At 38.5% G+C, this 18,074-nt stretch overlaps 1 protein-coding gene across 1 annotated transcript; it reads left to right on the top strand.

The window, feature by feature from the left end:
• The first annotated feature begins 1,519 nt into the window (after positions 1–1,519).
• scara3 (scavenger receptor class A, member 3) lies at positions 1,520–15,739 on the top strand. The gene is made up of 11 exons (XM_020920955.2): positions 1,520–1,632; positions 1,782–1,826; positions 4,379–4,498; positions 9,552–9,632; positions 9,866–9,984; positions 10,692–10,936; positions 11,575–11,794; positions 12,389–12,477; positions 12,558–12,750; positions 13,245–13,422; positions 13,834–15,739. The coding sequence occupies exons 1-11, from the start codon at positions 1,527–1,529 to the stop codon at positions 14,319–14,321; spliced, it is 1,884 nt and encodes a 627-aa protein (XP_020776614.2). The 5' UTR covers positions 1,520–1,526; the 3' UTR covers positions 14,322–15,739.
• Positions 15,740–18,074: the final 2,335 nt, after the last annotated feature.

Below are 18,074 nucleotides of genomic sequence, written 5' to 3'. Positions count from 1 at the left end.
ATGTTTTTAAATTATTATTATTGTAATGAAAAGTTTTATTTAAATCATTTGTAACTTTACAGGGATAAGCACAAACTCACAGTCTGACTCTTTTCTGTGTCTTGGCCATTTCGGATTAGTTTGTAGATAAAAGGTTTTCTCACATTGGCTTCTATCATATAAATGTAAATGCAGTTTTTGACAGATTATCTATATGAGAAGAGGGCCTTATTCAATTTATGTTTATTTATATAGCACATTTAAAACAACTTCAACTGACCAAAGTGGTTCACATTAAAGGTCTGCACGGGACAGAATTTTCAGTCCCGCTCCCACCTGCAAGTCCCGCAGGATGGGAACCTTTGCTTCTTTAAGCTCTATAAAACACGGAGAAGCGAAAGGAATTGGGCTGTGTATGGGAGGAGGCGTGGTGGACGGTCCGGCGGCATGGTTAAGTCCTAGCTAAATTATGTTTTAGTCCTGTTTTAGTCCTGTTTTAGTCTTGGTTTTAGACCTGTTTTTAGACCTGGTTTAGTCCTGGTTTAGTTCTGTTTTAGTGGAGCAGCCCCCACGTGACGTATGGGAGGAGGGACTGTCCACATGGCATAGGGGAAGGGGGGACGGTCTCTGCGGTGTACGGGACGGAAGGGGGACTGTCCGCATGGCATACAGGATGGGGGGGGGACTATCTAGTCCAGAGCCTAGTTTTGGGCATGACCAACAGGAGCTGGTCAGCTGATCTCAGGGCTCTGGGCAGAGTACGGAGCTGCATAGGGCTCATGTTCATCCTGGATAACCCCCAGCACCCCCTGCACAGCACCATTACTGGACAGGAAATGATGCATTCAACGCTTCACTATAATTTGATAAATTTAGATAAGTTGATGTTATGTGTTATATTATGTATTGTGTTATGTATTGTATGCTTCCTGAAATTTTCTTTGGGATAATAAAGTATCTATCTAAAAGAGCAGTGTTTATAACAGCTCTTTGAAATGATCCAAAAGATTCAGACTCATAAATGAGCCAAAAGTCCCAGCACTAACTGGAGCGCCCCAAGTTAAGATGTTTGTCATGCTTTATGGTTTGATTCCCAGTTCCTGATGTTCATAGAAGTTTCACAATGAGTAGAATTAAAGAGTTTTAGGGTTTTTCTCAAGTGGAAAGAGATGGACCCACTAAAGACCCATATATAGTGCACCTTTAGGTCTTTACACTCGTACACTATAGCTCCCCAATGGCTCTTATATTCCCTTTTCCTCAAGTTCCTCCTTCCTCCAAAACCTTCTCAACATTTGGCGCCTGTAACATTTTAATGGTCAATCACACGCTGTTGTGCAAACTCATCCCAGATTTAAACCATAAACAATAAGCCAGTTTTTTTGTCTCAAACATTTGCCTCTGGTTAAGCTCTGCTCCAGCTAAACAGAGTGGTGACAATGTACTAGGACTACTTTTCGCTCTAAACCATGCACAGTCCATAACTCCTTCACTAGCTCCAAGGGCCACTGTGGGACTTTGTGAGTGCGCAGGAGTTCACACATGACATGAAAAATGAGGTACTACAAATGGCTGTGTTACTAAAGCGGGTCTGTTTTGTGTCTTTTTCTTTGCCAGAGAACTATGGAGGATACGAGAACCAGCTTTTCAAAGGTAATTAGCCGCATAATAGTCCCCTAACATGTGCCAGTTTGTCTTGAGTTACATGCAGGGTATTACATCTGTATAAATGAGCAGTGGCAGCAGTATTAGGTAATAGTGTAATGTGTTTGTGGTGATGGATGTTAATTTGGCTGTTTCAGATGAAGATTTCACAGGAGAAGAGGAGGAAATACCTTCGTTTAGAGGTAAGAATGAATAATTTAAATGAGCGGGTTTCAAGGTGTGGGATGCGTACCTGTAGATGTATTAATGCAGCTTTGTCCAGTTTCAAGTCTTCAATCCATATTGTGTTAGACTAATTAAAACAAACAGAAATTTTCACCATCGACTTCAATGATTTTGCTCCTCAAACGGTATGATGGTGTCTCTTATTTACAGTTTTATTCAGTATGTATGTCTTATATACATACATACTGTATACACTACCGGTCAAAAGTTTTAGAACGCCCTCACTTTTTCAGTTATTTATTGTGCAAGTCCAAGTCGTGCAAGTCCAATAAAAAACTCAAAATGGTAAATCGAAACGGTACAAAGGTAAGTGCTGAACTAGCCAGATTCATCAGCCGATTTCACGTCGTGGAAACCGTCTGACCTCGCAGTGTTAGAATTCGTTCGCTCAACGATAGGCAGGTAAATTTTTTCATTTAACCAATCTCTACTATTTGGTCGTGACGTACGTAATGCGCTGCTAAAGGTGCTAACTGGTATATTAAGCTTTTCCCAAATTCCGTAGGAAGAAGGGCAATAACATCTTTACCCTTGATAAAATTCACCAAACATTCTCTTCGTTCCGGCTTTAAATTCTCGATCTCAGTTGCCAATACAGAATATATGGCTCTTCGCTGATTGGCTGGTGCTTGGACTCACACTTCCAGGTTTTTTGCAAAAACTATCTAGTGTATTCTGATTCCTGATCTAGTCACTGGAGAGAAATTAAATTGAGCGGAGGCATTAGGTAGCACCAGCCTGGCTAGTAATGAACAGCCAAGTCCAAGCTCTGCCAAAACTACCTCAGGAAAAGAGAAAAAGATGGTAAAGCTTGAAAACATGGAGTGTCCAGCACAGTCTCCAGACTTAAACCCCATCGAGCTGGATTTGGGATGAACTGGACAGAAGAGTGAAAGCCAAGAAACCTACAAGTGCCACACATTTATGAGAACTTCTGCAACAGACTTGGGAAGAACTTTCTGAAGATTATTTGATTTTTACTGAAAAAAGAACGAGCCACGAGTGTGTTCAGCTTTTATATCTGTGAAAGGTGGACATTTTCATGAATCAAAAGTTTAGAATATATTTTGGTCAACAGTAAACAGTAAAAAAATGGAAAAAGTGTGGTGTTCTAATAGTGTATATGTCGTACCTTGTCTTACTTTAAACTTCTGCAATATTAAACTGCTTTCAAATATTTTACCTCTAACTTTTCACAGCATTCTCAACATGGGCAACTCTCCATCAGCATGCTTCACAGTTAACACAAACTTAACTGATTGAGTGAGCAGAAAAAACAACTTTAAACCAAGAAGTCTTCCAACAGTCCAGACTCCAGCACTTTAAAACTGGCTCTCCATGCAGCCAATCTCAATGGCGCATGCACTGGATCTAACTTAATCCTGCTGTTTTTAGGGAACAAATTCCAAGAGTAGACCACTGATTAGTCTCAAAGGCTCCTATTATTGATTTTCTGTTTTGAGGACAGCAGGAGAGATTGTATTGACAGTTTGCAACTGTCATCAACATTCCCTGGGGGTGCGATGTTAACTGTAGACAATCTGAATAGAAAGCACTGACTTAGCTGGAACTACAACAGGTGAGATGATTTGTGCGGTTAAATAAGTTACTCTAAATAAGATTACACATTACACAAGTTTTTCATTTAGTCACACTCTCTTTTTTGTTGAAAATCAAACCCAAATGGGACCAAGAAAACTCATATCGATCACAGGCTCTTGAAATATGTAATCTGCTGATTATTCCATCAAAGACATAGAAGCAGAACACCCCCAGCATCACTGCAAAGTATAAATATTAGGGTGACCAGAAGTGCCTATTTACTGTACCTGGGACAGTCCCAGTTTTGAGTCCTGTGTCCCCTGTCCCAGCAGATTTATACAAAACCAGTGATTTGTCCCAGTTTTATACAAGGAATGTCCCAGGTGTCTCTATTTTTGACCAATATGATCCTGCCAGGGGTAAAAAGAGACAAACATTGTCATTTGTTGAGGTAAAATACAGAAGAATGAGAACTCTGCACATTAATTACTTGAGACAGGTGCATTGGAGGAGAGGGGGCAGCCCAAGAACATAGAGAAAAATCCTGCACACTGTCTTACTTGCAAATTGTGAAATTTATTCGGACAAACCGTACAACGTTTCGGCACATGGTCTTCATCAAGCAAACAGAATGAGAGCTCAGGTGTAGATCTTAAATAGGGTGTGGTGAGCACCCAAGGATGACAGATCATAAAGAAACAGTGTAAAATACAGAAAAGCTGCATAAAAATGACAAAAACACAAAGAAAATGTGACTATACTGACTCACATGTTAGTCATGAATGGGACGAGTGCATCACACTTTACCTTAATTACCACTCGTTTCACAATTTTATTATTACCAACCCAGTTTTTGATTTTGAAAATCTAGTCTCCCTAATCAAAATGCATGCAACCATAGCTCAAAAGCCTCTCAGTTCTCATACAGACACAGAAACAGCTTTTGTCATGTGTGTGTTTTTGTCAGGTCGGAGCAGGAGTGGCTGTGTGCGCTGCCAACAGACCAATGCTCTCCAGCTGGCCATCAAAGTCCTGTATGGATTTGTGGCCTTTCTCATCATCACCGTAGCAGTGTTGGCTTCACTCGGTAAAAACAACATTCAGTCTTCTACACTCCAAAATCTCAAATGCAAGTCATAAAAATACATTTGTTTATTTTTCAGTCCATTTTATCAAGGTAACAATTCCAGGTATTACATAAAGACATGAAGTTCTTGAGTTTAAATTCTGAATAAAGGTGCACTGCTTTTCTAGTGAGACCGCTTGTCTTCATGAAAACTGAATTGTTCTATGCCACTGAACATTTATATCTTACATTTATCAATTCACTTTTTTGTGGCATCTCCAGGGGAAGACTGGGACCAAAAAACGGCCGTGGAATGTGTAAAAAAGTGTAAAATGTTTTGATGAATTCTATTGGTCAGTGCCAAATGAATGTATTGTTATAGATAAGTTGTTATTATATTATATCATGAGTTTAATGCCAGATTGTGGAACATTACAGTTGAAGTATAACTATCTCCCAGATAATTTGATGAACCTTTAAGTGTTTTCTGTGACCTTTTCCATATATTTGTTTTGTTAAGATCATAATTTGAGCTGTTCAGTGATGTCATATTCCTCTAAACTAAAGTCAACAACATTACATTTTAAGTATATTAAAACTCCTCTTAGTTTAATTTCCCATGTTGCCTTGAGTTCTGCAGGGACAACACCACCTCTACTTCATTCTGTAATTGAATTGGTTTAAGCTTGCCGTTAAAATTCTTCCATCTCCATAAGTCTTGAGGAGAGTTTTTGAATGGGATCGTGTTGATTAGCTGACAGCTCCACCCCACAGCTGGTTCTCCCATCAGCAGCACGTTTTACTGGCCCTGACGCCGTAAATATACTGTTTTACCGTAGCCCAGGGATTAATTTATTGTCACACATTTCCTTGTTTGAGTTTACTACTGAAAAGAGCCTGGAGGAGTAGACATAGTTTGCTTTAGTTCTTAAAAGTCAGTCACTGGTGGCGAACAGTGAAAATATGAAGTTACTGTTTGTAGAAATGATTTAATTTCAACTATATTCAAGTAAATTTTACTAAAATATAAAACAGGTCATTACTGTGTTACTTATACTACTACTATTATAATTACTAATACAACTAATACCACTAAAACTATTCTAGAACTAGGCTTACAACTACTACAACGATTTCTACTACAACTAGAATACTACAACTACTACTACAACTAGGCTATTGCAACTACTACTACAACTACCACAACTAAGCTACTACAATCACTACAACTACTACAACTACCTCAACTAAGCTACTACAACTACTACAACTACTACTACAACTACCACAACTAAGCTACTACAACTATTACTACAACTACAATGAGGTTACTACAACTGCTACTACAACCAGACTACTACAGCTACCACAACTAAGCTACTACAACTACTACTACAACTACTACTACTACAACTAAGCTACTACAACTACCACTACAACTACTACTGCAACTAAGCTACTACAACTACTACTATTAAGCTACTACAACAACTTAGCTACTACAAATACTACTACTATTAAGCTACTACAACAACTTAGCTACTACAAATACTACTACATCTACTACTATTAAGCTACTACAACTACTACTACAACTACTACCACAACTAAGCTACTACAACTACCACTACAACTACTACTACTACAACTAAGCTACTACAACTACCACTACAACTACTACCACAACTAAGCTACTACAACTACCACTACAACTACTACTACTACAACTAAGCTACTACAACTACCACTACAACTACTACTGCAACTAAGCTACTACAACTACTACTACAACTACTACTATTAAGCTACTACAACAACTTAGCTACTACAAATACTACTACATCTACTACTATTAAGCTACTACAACTACTACTACAACTACGCTACTACAAATACTACTAAAACTAAGCCACTACAACTACCACAACCAAGCTACTACAACTACTACTACAATGAGGCAACTACAACTAGACTACTACAAATACTACTACAACTAAGGTACTACAGCTACTACTACAACTACTACTGCAACTACAAATAAGCTACTACAAATACTACTGCAACTAAGCTATTACAACTACCACATCTAAACTACTACAATTACTACAAATAGGTTACTACAACTACAATTAAGCTACTACAACTACTATTACAACTACCACTACAATTAGGCTACTGCAACAACTAATACAACCATTGTAGCTCATCTTCCTATTGTTATAGTTCTACTCTTTGTACACTTTGGGGATGGTCGTTTTTTCTGAAGCGTTGCTCGATCAGTAAACATGGGGACTAATACTATGGGCTGTATGTAATACTTTACTTACAGCCCATAGTTTATCAAATATCTGTTTTGTTCATCATGTTATCAAAGAGTTAAAGTCTGGCCGTTGTCTTTATGGAGCAAAAGACCGTTAGCTCATGTTGATATTATTGCCTTTCGAACAGCTGTTCAACTCAAGTCTCTCTCAAACGCTGGATCCACAAAAACATGTTGTCGTTGGCCCTGCATCTAAACTGTCCAGATCACAAGAGAAACACAACGTGACCTCTGATTCTCCCTCTGAGCGCAGTATCCATAAACAAGTATTCAGAACTTAACTAACACTGTTTATGTAATACTACTTCAAAAACCAGTAGTTTATATTCATACTTCATTAGTACTTAAACCTTCTATATTACACAAAATTGACTCCTGTGAGCTTTTAGTCATGTTAAAATGTTGTTACAAATGAGTTGTGTTTTGTTTCATTCACACATGTTTGAGTAATCCTGCAGTACTAGTCTGACTACATCTTCAAATCTCAAAATGCTCCATGCATGTTCCACCTTCTGATTATGTAGCTGTAGTTTTCAAGTTAACAGTGACAATTTACCTTTGGTTCAGTAGAGTTGATCAATTCCAAAAGACTGAAATCATCCAAATCTCATCTACTGGGGGTGTATGGAGTTTAAAAACACAGTGGAGCACTTCCTGTATTACCATATGACATGACAAAAAAGGAGTGCTCAGCCTAAATTTGCAAAGTTTGTGTGTTTAAAACGTGTAAATGAAACAAAACGCAAATCCATGCGTGTTTTTGATGAGAAAACAACATTATAACATTTTAAACTGCATAATAAATGGCCTAATATAACATATAAACATATAAATAATATATACATTTTTAACCTGCATAATAACTGGCCTTTCATTTTTAAGTATTAATTAAATAAATGCAGTATCTGTGCAGTTAATGAAATTTTAATGAAGATTCAGCCAATTCTGATCAGCTGTATTGTAATTATAATTTAAGAATATGTTAGTAAAAACATGTGGTTTAGAGCAGATTTCAGACTTTGAAGAAAGAAATTTGATTTTTTTCATGCAAAATACTATGATTCAAAGTGTCACGTTCAGGAAATAAAAACCAAACGGCATTTTTCTTTGTTTTTCAAAATAAAATCGATCAATAAAATTTGTCAATATGAGGGAAAAAAATCAAGTATATGGGTTTGCAAATTGGCTTTTTGCTAGATGGTCTATAACAGGGAGGTCAAACTCAAATTCACAGAGGGCCAAAATTAAAAAATGGCACTTAGTTGTCAACAATATCTGCAATAATAATAAATGTTTAATAATAGTTTTGCTTAAATATTGAATCCAGAACAAGCATAATATAAAATAAGTATGGAAATGAGTAACTTATTTTTATACCATCCTTTTAAATCAAACAAACTACTACTACTATTTTGCTACTTGAACTTACTTTATCAGTAATAATGTTTTGCTTGTGGTTCTCAGTTTCTACCTCTTACGTTTGGCCATTGCATTCCACTACTTCTACTACTATTACAAAAACAACTTCTAAAATATTTCTATCTAAAAATCGAATTTGTAACGAAAACACAGCAATACAAAGTTACCTCAAATATGCATAACAAAACCATATTTTTCTAACAATTAAAATCCCATCCGTTAAGGCGAGTGTTTTTACAGAACAGTAAAGAATGTAAAGGGTCAGCTTCTGTCCGTAGCACTGGATACATAGGAGCAGGTGGTATGTACACAGTGCACGTGGGACACTTCTCTATGCAAACACAGCACTGGACTCAGATTGGCCCCTAGAGTTTAAGACCAGGGGCTCAAACATACATTCTTATTCTCAGTCCATCTGGTATGCAAACAACTCATATCCCCCCATAGTTGATTGCTTACAGTTCTCAAGGGAGATATAGAGAGTGCATATAGAGCAGCTGTGTACATTCTTGTATACGTGTTTTGGCTGCATTTAGCTAAGAAAATTGCATATGTCTTTCATTGCTTCCTTTTTCTGTAATGATTAAGTTGTTTTATGATGACTTTAAGTTGAGATACTACAGGTAAAACCATTTTTGTAGTGGCTTTCTTGTGAAAATAACAAATTGCCCACACCGAAATATGTTTTAATATTTAGTTAACTTAACTTATTTCAGACATTTTCATTTCAAAGTCTGTTTTCTCAAAATCCATTTATCTCCCATAATGACATAAGGATCTCCTCAAGCTTGTAGTTCATTTTCCAGCTCTGATTTATTAACGTTATAACTATAATTGGTGAAATTTGAATTTTTAGGCAATTTCTCAGTGAGATTAACTTTACTCTGATACAAATGAGGATATCCAAAATCCTCTCTGTGTGTAAAAGAAGGTTCAATTTGATATTTTTAAGATTTAATATTTTTTCTCATCTTAAAATATAAACATGTCCACTGTTCTCAAAGATACAGTATGTAACTTTCTGGAGGAGACATCACCTACATGATCCCATGGAGTTAAAACCATACTTTTGGATCATTCTCCATGGATATACTTAAGTTTTAGGCTATACTTCTGAATATTATAGCCAAAGGAACAACATTCCCATGAAAACAATTTGAAAGAGTCACTCCTCTATGTCAAATAAGAGTTAGATTTGTGGAGATGCAAGCCCTCTCAGAGTAAGGACGCAACAGCAACCAAAAAAAAAAAAAACATGCTTGTTTTTATTTTAGTAAATGAGTTATCTGTAAGGGTCCATACTGTGGTTTTAACTTTTCTTTCTGGTTCTTCCAGTATTCAGAAAAGTGGAGAACCTTTCTGTAGAAGAAACCAACTACTACAATAAGATCAACAAGGTGCAGCAAGGACTAGAAGGTAAGTACTTCAACTACTACCACAACTCACACCACATTTACAGTTTGTTTTCGCAAGTTTTGCAAGTTCTCAAGAATAAACTGTTTATTTTAATGTACAAAATGTGTGATGCAAGCGCTGAAGAAACAAAGAAACTGTATTTGTGTTGCTAGGGATACTCCAAACATTTGCAAAGACAAAGTACTGCAATCAAGTTATTATGTACTGATTCAGAGTATATTTATGTTTTGTAGATTTGAGCGTGGCCTCTAATTGCACCGGATGTTTAGATGTGGCCACGTACACAGAGGAGATCAGCCGCTTGAAAAGAGAGTTTGAAGACATCCAGAGAATGATCCTGGGACAAGAGCAGGTATGGTGAGCTCTTTGAGTCAAAAATAGCTCAACAGAACAATATTTAAACCTAATTAGTGCTGAGTAATATATAATTGCCATTTCCTAACAAGCATTGCAGTTGGGATTAGATTTACAATTTCTGTTTAAAGTTCACAGTTTGAATGTGTCCAGATGAAATTATTAATAGACTCAAATATGAAGTGACAAACTAATACAAGAATAACTTTTCAGAACATGTTTATATAAAGCTAAACTATGTGGTTAACAGGTTTTATGTTGAATAAGACAGGATTTATTGTTATTTGTGGATAAAATTATGGTACAGTACTTCAACAACTGTAGTCTTTACTATTTGTTAAAGGTGCATTGTGTAACCCTTCTGGTCGTCAAATGCTTTTCTCCATGGAGATGTTATTGCTTTGTCTAGAAAATTTCACAGAACATTTTTATCTTCATGGAGACCAAACCAGACCAAGTAAGGCAATCCCGCTCACAGTCAGAATGCCTATTTGTCTAGGTATTTTTGAGCTATAAAACCACCTGTAATTGAAGAAATGTAAGACAGAGTTGTTTAATGTCCAACCTGTCCAGGCAGAGCAATGGCATATCCATAGAAACAAGCAGGTGATGGACCTCCAACCAATTGCCCATTCAATTCAGTTGTGATTAATCTTACAGCCCTAAACCTGACTATATCATATGGTTTTCTCCTGTCTATCCTAGCTCCTGGACCAGTCTTCCCAAGCCCAAGCTAACCTGCAGGCCGCTAGTGCCCGCCTCACTCGAGATGTTCAGAACCACCTGAGGGCCATCAAGATCCTGAACCAGACCTTAGACAGGTTCTCCAACCAGGTACAGGGCTGGAGAGACGTAATCGAGGAAACCGAGGAGAAGATGAAGACCCTAGCAGAGGATCAGGATGATGTGAAAGCTATAGCACAACAAGTCAACACTACTGTGGCACTAAGGTACTTTTACTTCAGAGCACACAGCAGTAAAAAATATATTTATTGATTTGTATATTTTAACTTGGGTTTTAGGTCAGATTGTCCAATTTCAGTTTTTACAATGATGTTGAAACCTATTAGTCACAAAGTCCTTTGTGCTTTATAATGGCAAAGTGGTTTGGGTGAAGCACACATGCAAGGCTCTTTGCCGGCCGCAGTCATGTGAGATCAATTACCATCTGGTGACATAGTCCATTATTCCACATGGGATCCTCCAAATACAAAATCTGCAGATTAACAATCTCAGTTAAACACTATAAAGTAGGGCTGGGCAACAAATTAAAATCATTCATGCTTTTCAATATTTTATTAGATTTTTTTTTCTGTTAAAATTGCTTTCAAGACCAAATACCAAGAGGAAAACAGTACAAACTTTTAATCATTGCCATTTTACTTCAAAAATAGTCAGATTTCGTCATCCAAAGTCTGAATTTAGCTCCAAACCACATGCTTTTACTGACAGAGAATTGAATTTCGACATCTCTGAAAATCTCAAGATGACTATGTGACTAACTGCACAGCCCTATAATAAGGCTATAGAATATTGTGAAATCATCTAAAACCTAAGGTTGAACCAAATATACTCTACTGTGTTGCAGTACCATGTGGATTGATGCCCTCCAAAGAAAGGCAGATGAGGAGACATTGGTCCTACAGAAACTGACCACAGACTGGCAGAACTACACCAAAGTCCTGGGCGCCATCAAGTCCAACACCAGCACCACCACCCAGAACATGCGCTTCCTCCAGAACAGTATCCAGGCCGACCAGCAGCGCATTGCCATGGCCACCGAGATCTTCTACGACCTCACCCAACAGGTCTGGCCTGGTTAAACGGTTTTGCTTTTTTTCTGCTTTTGTCGTATCTTCCTTCCATAGAGCTCCCCTTGTCTTTTAAAGTGCACTTTTTCTTCTGTGCTCAAGTCAAGTTGACTCTTATATGAAACGTTGCTCGATTTTCCATCACATATATAGCAAGAGTCCTGTGAAATCTTGAAAGAAAGCCATTGCTATCTTGCTGTTTCATTAGCTATATGTAGATAGAGATACGCACATCCAAGGCTGTTGAGGTGTGCTCAGAAGTTAAATCTAGAGTAAGAAATTGGATCCGCTCAGCAGTTCTTTGGAGCTCCCAGTTGTAGTGACATTTTGGGTCCTTCAGAAATGGCAATGGCAGTGGTCATACATACAAAGCTGTAGAAACAACAATGTCGATTCATGATGATTCGTTCACCTGAAAAACAGATATTGACTGAGCGATGACTAGCTAAAGGATTTAACAGGCCAGTTACAGATTATACCGTAAATCAGAAGCCCTGTGGGATATGACCCTGATGAGATCTTACAACAATAGAACCTCTTGTAGACCACTTCCAGAAATCATAAACTGTGTGTTCTTATTTCTCATTTTAGGTGATGAATCTCCAAATGCAACTGGACAATGTGACTTCATTCATGGATGAACATGAGGAGAACATGCACGATCTTCACTATCACTCAAAGTAAGTCAGAAGACCATAGAACATTCTGTACAACTGACAGTCACTAGTAGGCCTATAGTCACGTCAACCCTCGTTGTCAGGTACTATGAGAACCGTACTGGGGAGCGCTTCTCTGCCTTGGACGGTCGTCTGAACTCTATAGAGATGGAGATCGAAACCATCTCGTCCAGTATCAATGCCACAGTGAACCATGTGCAGAGCATGTACAAATACATCAGCATCGAGAGCTCCACCTGCCAGAGCCGCCTGGGACGACAGACCGAAGACCTACAGGTATCTCAACATTACACTTCCTACTAAGTTTGAATTTCCTCCTGTAGTCCCTTATCTCAACCCACTAAATTGCTATTGCATAATGTGGTCTTTCCATTTTCACTTTATCACAGTAAATAATCAGTTTTGGCACATGAAGCTCAAGATATCCTCCCATAAACTTTATTATTGATACATAATTGCTGTTTTCTCAATACTTATTTATTTTATCATCTGAAAAAATTCCAAACAGAACATTTTAGACCGTTTGTAGTTGCACTTAACTTATGCATTCCTAACGTTATAATTATTGACCATGATAAGTGACAGATATATTGTTGTTCTACACATTACACACAAAACATTGGATACAGCCACTTAAAGATATGGTAAGTAAAAACTGTATAATTCACAAATGCATATTAGGTGTTAAAATCAGTAAGCCATTATGAAAGGTAAATTTATCAAATGCTCCATAAGGTTGACATGCTTTGTTATCGTGTTGTGATTTCCAGAGTCTAAACACCACAGTGCTGTTGCTGCTGAATCTCGCGGACTCCCTGAGACAACAGAACATGCTGCTGAACGTGCGTTTGGATGTGGATGTTCGAAACCTGTCCATGGTGATGGAGGAGATGAAGCTTGTGGATGTCCACCACACACAACTCATCAAGAACTTCACCATAGTCAAAGGTCAGTGCCTTTGTTGTAGTTCAGATGTATTATCATTGACTTCTTGTAGAATAACTAGTACTAGTCAAAGATTTGGAAAAAGAGACATGAGGCTATCGTTCTGAAGTTTATTTAACAATAGTGCAGGACCTTGGACACAGAGAGATTGAAGCCTCAAGGCATTGTGACAGTATTGCCCATTCCAGCTTAGTCCACTCTGGCTATGCTTCAGTTGTAGTAAGTATTATAACTCTGATGATGTAGATCAAGATAATAAGGACTGGGATGGCCATGTGGGGTGGCAGAGCACAGACATAATTTCTCACAATTTAATAATTTCGTTTTAATTCACAAACAAGCATCTTCCTAATTCCTGCGAGAAACCTGTGAGAACTCTGAGAAACTGTAATTGGCTTATTGTGATGCCTTCAGGTGCTCCAGGACCTCCAGGACCCAGAGGCTTCAAAGGGGACCCTGGTGCCAAAGGTCCAGTTGGACTAAGTGGGGGCAAAGGTGACCGAGGACCTACAGGAGGACGTGGACCACAGGGAGAGAGGGGCGTCCCAGGACCTAAAGGACCTCCTGGAGAGCCAGGAAGTGGCGGTACAAGAGGTGCTACTGGACTTAAGGGAGCCAAGGGGGAAATGGGTCCCACTGGTCCCAGAGGTGAAAAGGGGTTTAAAGGAGATGCTGGTAAACCTGGCAGTGTTGGATTGCCAGGACTCGATGGACCAAAGGGGGATCCTGGAATTGAAGGTGCTCGAGGACCACCAGGTCCACCAGGACCAAGGGGTAAACCAGGGCCAGCCGGACCACCCGGAGCACCAGGGGTTGCCGGACCTCCAGGCCAGCCCTATTACAGCCCTCATCAGACAGATATCCAGACAGTGACTCCAGGAGTGGACTCAAAGAGGCACTGAGGAGTGAAGTGGGACAAAAGCATATACTAGTATTTCACAAAACCATAAAACACTTGAACAAGTTAAAATGAATCTTTTGTGATATGTGATGGTCAATGTCATTTTGGATGCGTCTTTATGAAACACACAGCATCTACATTTTAACTTTAAAGACTTCTTCAGTTTTTTGTTTTTTTTCAAAAGCTAAATTAGAGTGAGAAACTTCAGAATGCACTTAATGCAAAACTACCCTGTTCGTTTTGACTGGACAGACATTCAGCTTTTAATCCAACTGATGGTACTGCCCTGTTTTACTTGCATTTTAACATTTTGAATCAGTAGTAAAACAAAACATGTGTATATTTTGCATTTGGTCAAAGTTGAATGTACTTGAGGTCGTGATTGTTGAAATGTGAGTTTAGTTTTGCTCAAAGCTTCCAACAACATTAGGTTTACATTGTCCCCCACTAAATGTAGCTCACTAAGTATGGTCTTATCATGGTGGGTGGATAAAGATTTATGCTGGTTGTACACTGACTGCAAGTGTGGCACAATTTGAGACTCGGGTGAGTCCCATAAGACTTAGAAATTCATTAAAATCATTGCGCCCTTCCACAGTGGCCTCTGCACCCTGCCACATGGAACCAGGCAGAGTGCAAGTGTGGGTCCAAATGAGGAAAAAATCTGCAAAAAAAAGTTTTTTCTGAACACTGCAGCGGTCCAATTTTCAGATCATTACACATGAATAATTGTGTGAGACCACGTGCCTTGGTTAAATACCACCACAGTTGTCATAGTTGGTGAGACGGTCTGCAAGTAACCCACTCAAAGTACGTGCCAAATCCGTCCTGCAGTTAGTGTAAACCCAGCACTATATTACCTTTAAAAGTTTCAGAGCAGGCTCTCTGAGAGTGTGTGATTGAAGAAGCATGACTGTTTTGAATACTGTAGATCAGTTGGTAAGAAACATCATCGTGAATAGACTTCACATTTTAAATCCTTAAGATTTTGCATTTTTTTCACAGCCAAAAGATGGATCAGGCATAAAAACATCTGACAGACTTAGATCTGGAAAAATGGAAGCTAAGGGATTTCAATTTGACTGGAACCATATACTGATGGAGAAGCGTTTAGGTCATCTACAACCACTCCAAAACTGCAGTCCTTTGGGGCTTTCCTGATCAGTACCAAAAGTGGTCAAAGAAAACAGTGGCTCAAATTGTATACACTGTTGCATAATTACATGTGTACCACTATTAAGTAGACCTATCATTTTAACTCATGTTTGTTGCCTGATCAGAGTAGGCTATAATGAAATGACATCGGATGCTTTTTCTGTGAAGTTCACTACCATCTGGTTTAGATTTTGTACATGTTGCTATTTCAGCTCTGATCACTCCAGCTCAAAATGGACTCAAGAGTAATCGCCTATAGAGAAAAGCGTCGTCTTTAAAACTGTTGTCATGACATGCGACTGGTTTGCATTGAACTTCAATAAAAGCTTTGGTCAAACAGTGTCTTGTGGTACTTACTGTACTCTACTACAGCTCCTAAGGGCTATTGTTGCCCCATAAGAAAGGGAGTGGTGTTTTTGTCATTAATTCAAAACACATGTGGGCCTTCTGGTAAGATTTTTGCGGTGTACTGCCACTCTCTAAATCCCAACTTGTTTTAAAATGTGACTGTAATTAACATAAGTTTGTACTCTATTTGGTTTTCATTGTAAGGGTTGTGTTACTAAAATACGCAATAGCTTAGACATGCTTAGTGACTTTACAGAAGTCTTACATAACATCCTTAAACATTATACAAGAATGAGATGTTTAAATTCAAAGTGACACTTGTGTACACAGATGCATTGTGGGAAACGGGCTGTGTAGACTGTGGTCAAATGTGCTGAATCATAATTTAGCAGGCTTTCTGGAACTGAATAAGCTGTCAAAGATTTCTGTAACCAAATCCGAGAATTCATCCACGTCCAATGCTTTGAGTCTGCTGTGATGGAAATGGGAAATCACAAATCTTCACTCAGAATAAGTGTATAGATATCAGAGTATTTACTTGACTTGTGTAGATTTTACACAAACTGAAAACTGAATTTGGGTACCCTTGGAAATTATAGTGTAGACCTAGCTGTAATATAACACAAATATGCAATGTACCTGATTTCTTCTTTCCATGTATTTGAACAAATTTGCCTTGCCCTAGTACACATCCCGTAAATTCCAGACTATAAGCCATTACTTTTTTCTCACACTTTGCCTGCGACTAATAAAACGATGTTGCTAATATGTGGACGGATTCTTTGTTTGGCACATTGTCCATTCGTATTTACGGTCTATGGTTTGGCAACACAGCAGATACTCGCAGCCTGAGTGCAGAAAGTCACACTGCTGTCTGTGCAGTTAACACATGGATCTAGGGTTAACATGAAGTTGCTACACTAGCCAGCGAAAATGTCAGCACACTCAAATAGTTTATCGCCGTGTGTTTAAGTAAGTTATGATGCTAAATAAACATTAGTGAGGGGGATTCGTCTTACCCGTATGCGTAAATGATGAGAAAAAATGTTTCAAACTTCAGTAGCCGGACATCCACTCATACCTGATTGAGAGAACTAGCCCCACTCCTGAGAGAGTCTGAAATCTGCTGAAATCCTCCAAGACACTGACATGATACAAACAGAACAGAGGCTCTTTTCTGCAGGAGACATGTGCCATAGAATGTGGGAGAGACGGGGGTGATGCTTGTTCGATTGTGTTTTGAACAGTTATTTTGCGCTTCATACACACGCCCTCCTCATGGAAAATACACAAAGAAATGCAGATGATACAGCTTTTTTTAACAGCAACTGATGTGGATGTCGAAGAAGGAAACAGCTGCTGCACGTGAGCTTGGCATTGCTGAGTCGATGGTGAGATTTTGACGATGTCTGACTCAATGAAAAAAAAAAACGTCAAAAGCTTTCAGAGGCGATAAAAGCAGAAGGCCTAACTTAAAAAAGTTCTTAAAGACGTGGACACCTGTGGCTTATATTCAGGTGCAGCCTATATATGTACAATTTAAACATTTTGTTAAAATTTTGTTGATGCGGCTTATATTCAGGTGCGCTCTATAGTCCAGAAAATAAGGTAATATAATATTGCTGCTTGCTGTCTGGGTTATGATGTAGCATTTTATTGTCCGATAATCAGGAATCACGTGTTAGTATGCTAGTTGTTGTGAACTTAACTGCTTTCTAAAGCACTTATTATTCATTGTGGTGAATAATTTGGATACTCAGTGTGCATAAGGTAAGTGGGGAATAACTTTGCATCACTGGAAACAGTTTAAAATTAACTAGTTCTGTTTTTTACGTTTAAAAAAATCTGGCTTATATCTACACTGGGGTGAATTTTGCTCAGTCACATAAGAAAAATGTAGTACAGAACTTTTGTGATGGTTAGATATAATTGTTTCTTTCACTTTTGGCATTCAAGTGAGAACAAATTCTATAATCTGTGATATATTTGGCTCTTTCATCTGCTTTATTCCTCCTATAGTGTCAGTTCCTGTGCGTCTCTGCCTCTGACAGGAGTGGGAACGACCTCCTGGAGTCCGACCCAAACTGTTTCAACATGTGGCCCATAAATCACTGTCACAGACCCCAAACTCACCCACGACGCCGCCATGTAAAGAGGGACCACATATGACACCCATGGGAGAAAGCAAAAGTTAAGCCAGAGAGATACAACTACCCCGAGCTGTAGATAGTGGTGGAGGTGAAGGGTGGGA

This window comes from Boleophthalmus pectinirostris, unplaced genomic scaffold, assembly GCF_026225935.1.
Source record: "Boleophthalmus pectinirostris isolate CB_2022bp ecotype Guang Dong unplaced genomic scaffold, ASM2622593v1 HiC_scaffold_13, whole genome shotgun sequence".
NCBI lineage: Eukaryota > Metazoa > Chordata > Actinopteri > Gobiiformes > Gobiidae > Boleophthalmus > Boleophthalmus pectinirostris.
This window is presented reverse-complemented; position numbering and strand designations above follow the sequence as displayed.

Bases quoted from the DNA above. Each gene is read 5' to 3' on its own strand.
- scara3 (XM_020920955.2), top strand. From the start codon at position 1,527: ATGAAAAATGAGGTACTACAAATGGCTGTGTTACTAAAGCGGGTCTGT. The intron at 12,751-13,244 runs GTATCTCAACAT...TGTGATTTCCAG, and splicing joins GACAGACCGAAGACCTACAG to AGTCTAAACACCACAGTGCT. The intron at 13,423-13,833 runs GTCAGTGCCTTT...TGATGCCTTCAG, and splicing joins GAACTTCACCATAGTCAAAG to GTGCTCCAGGACCTCCAGGA.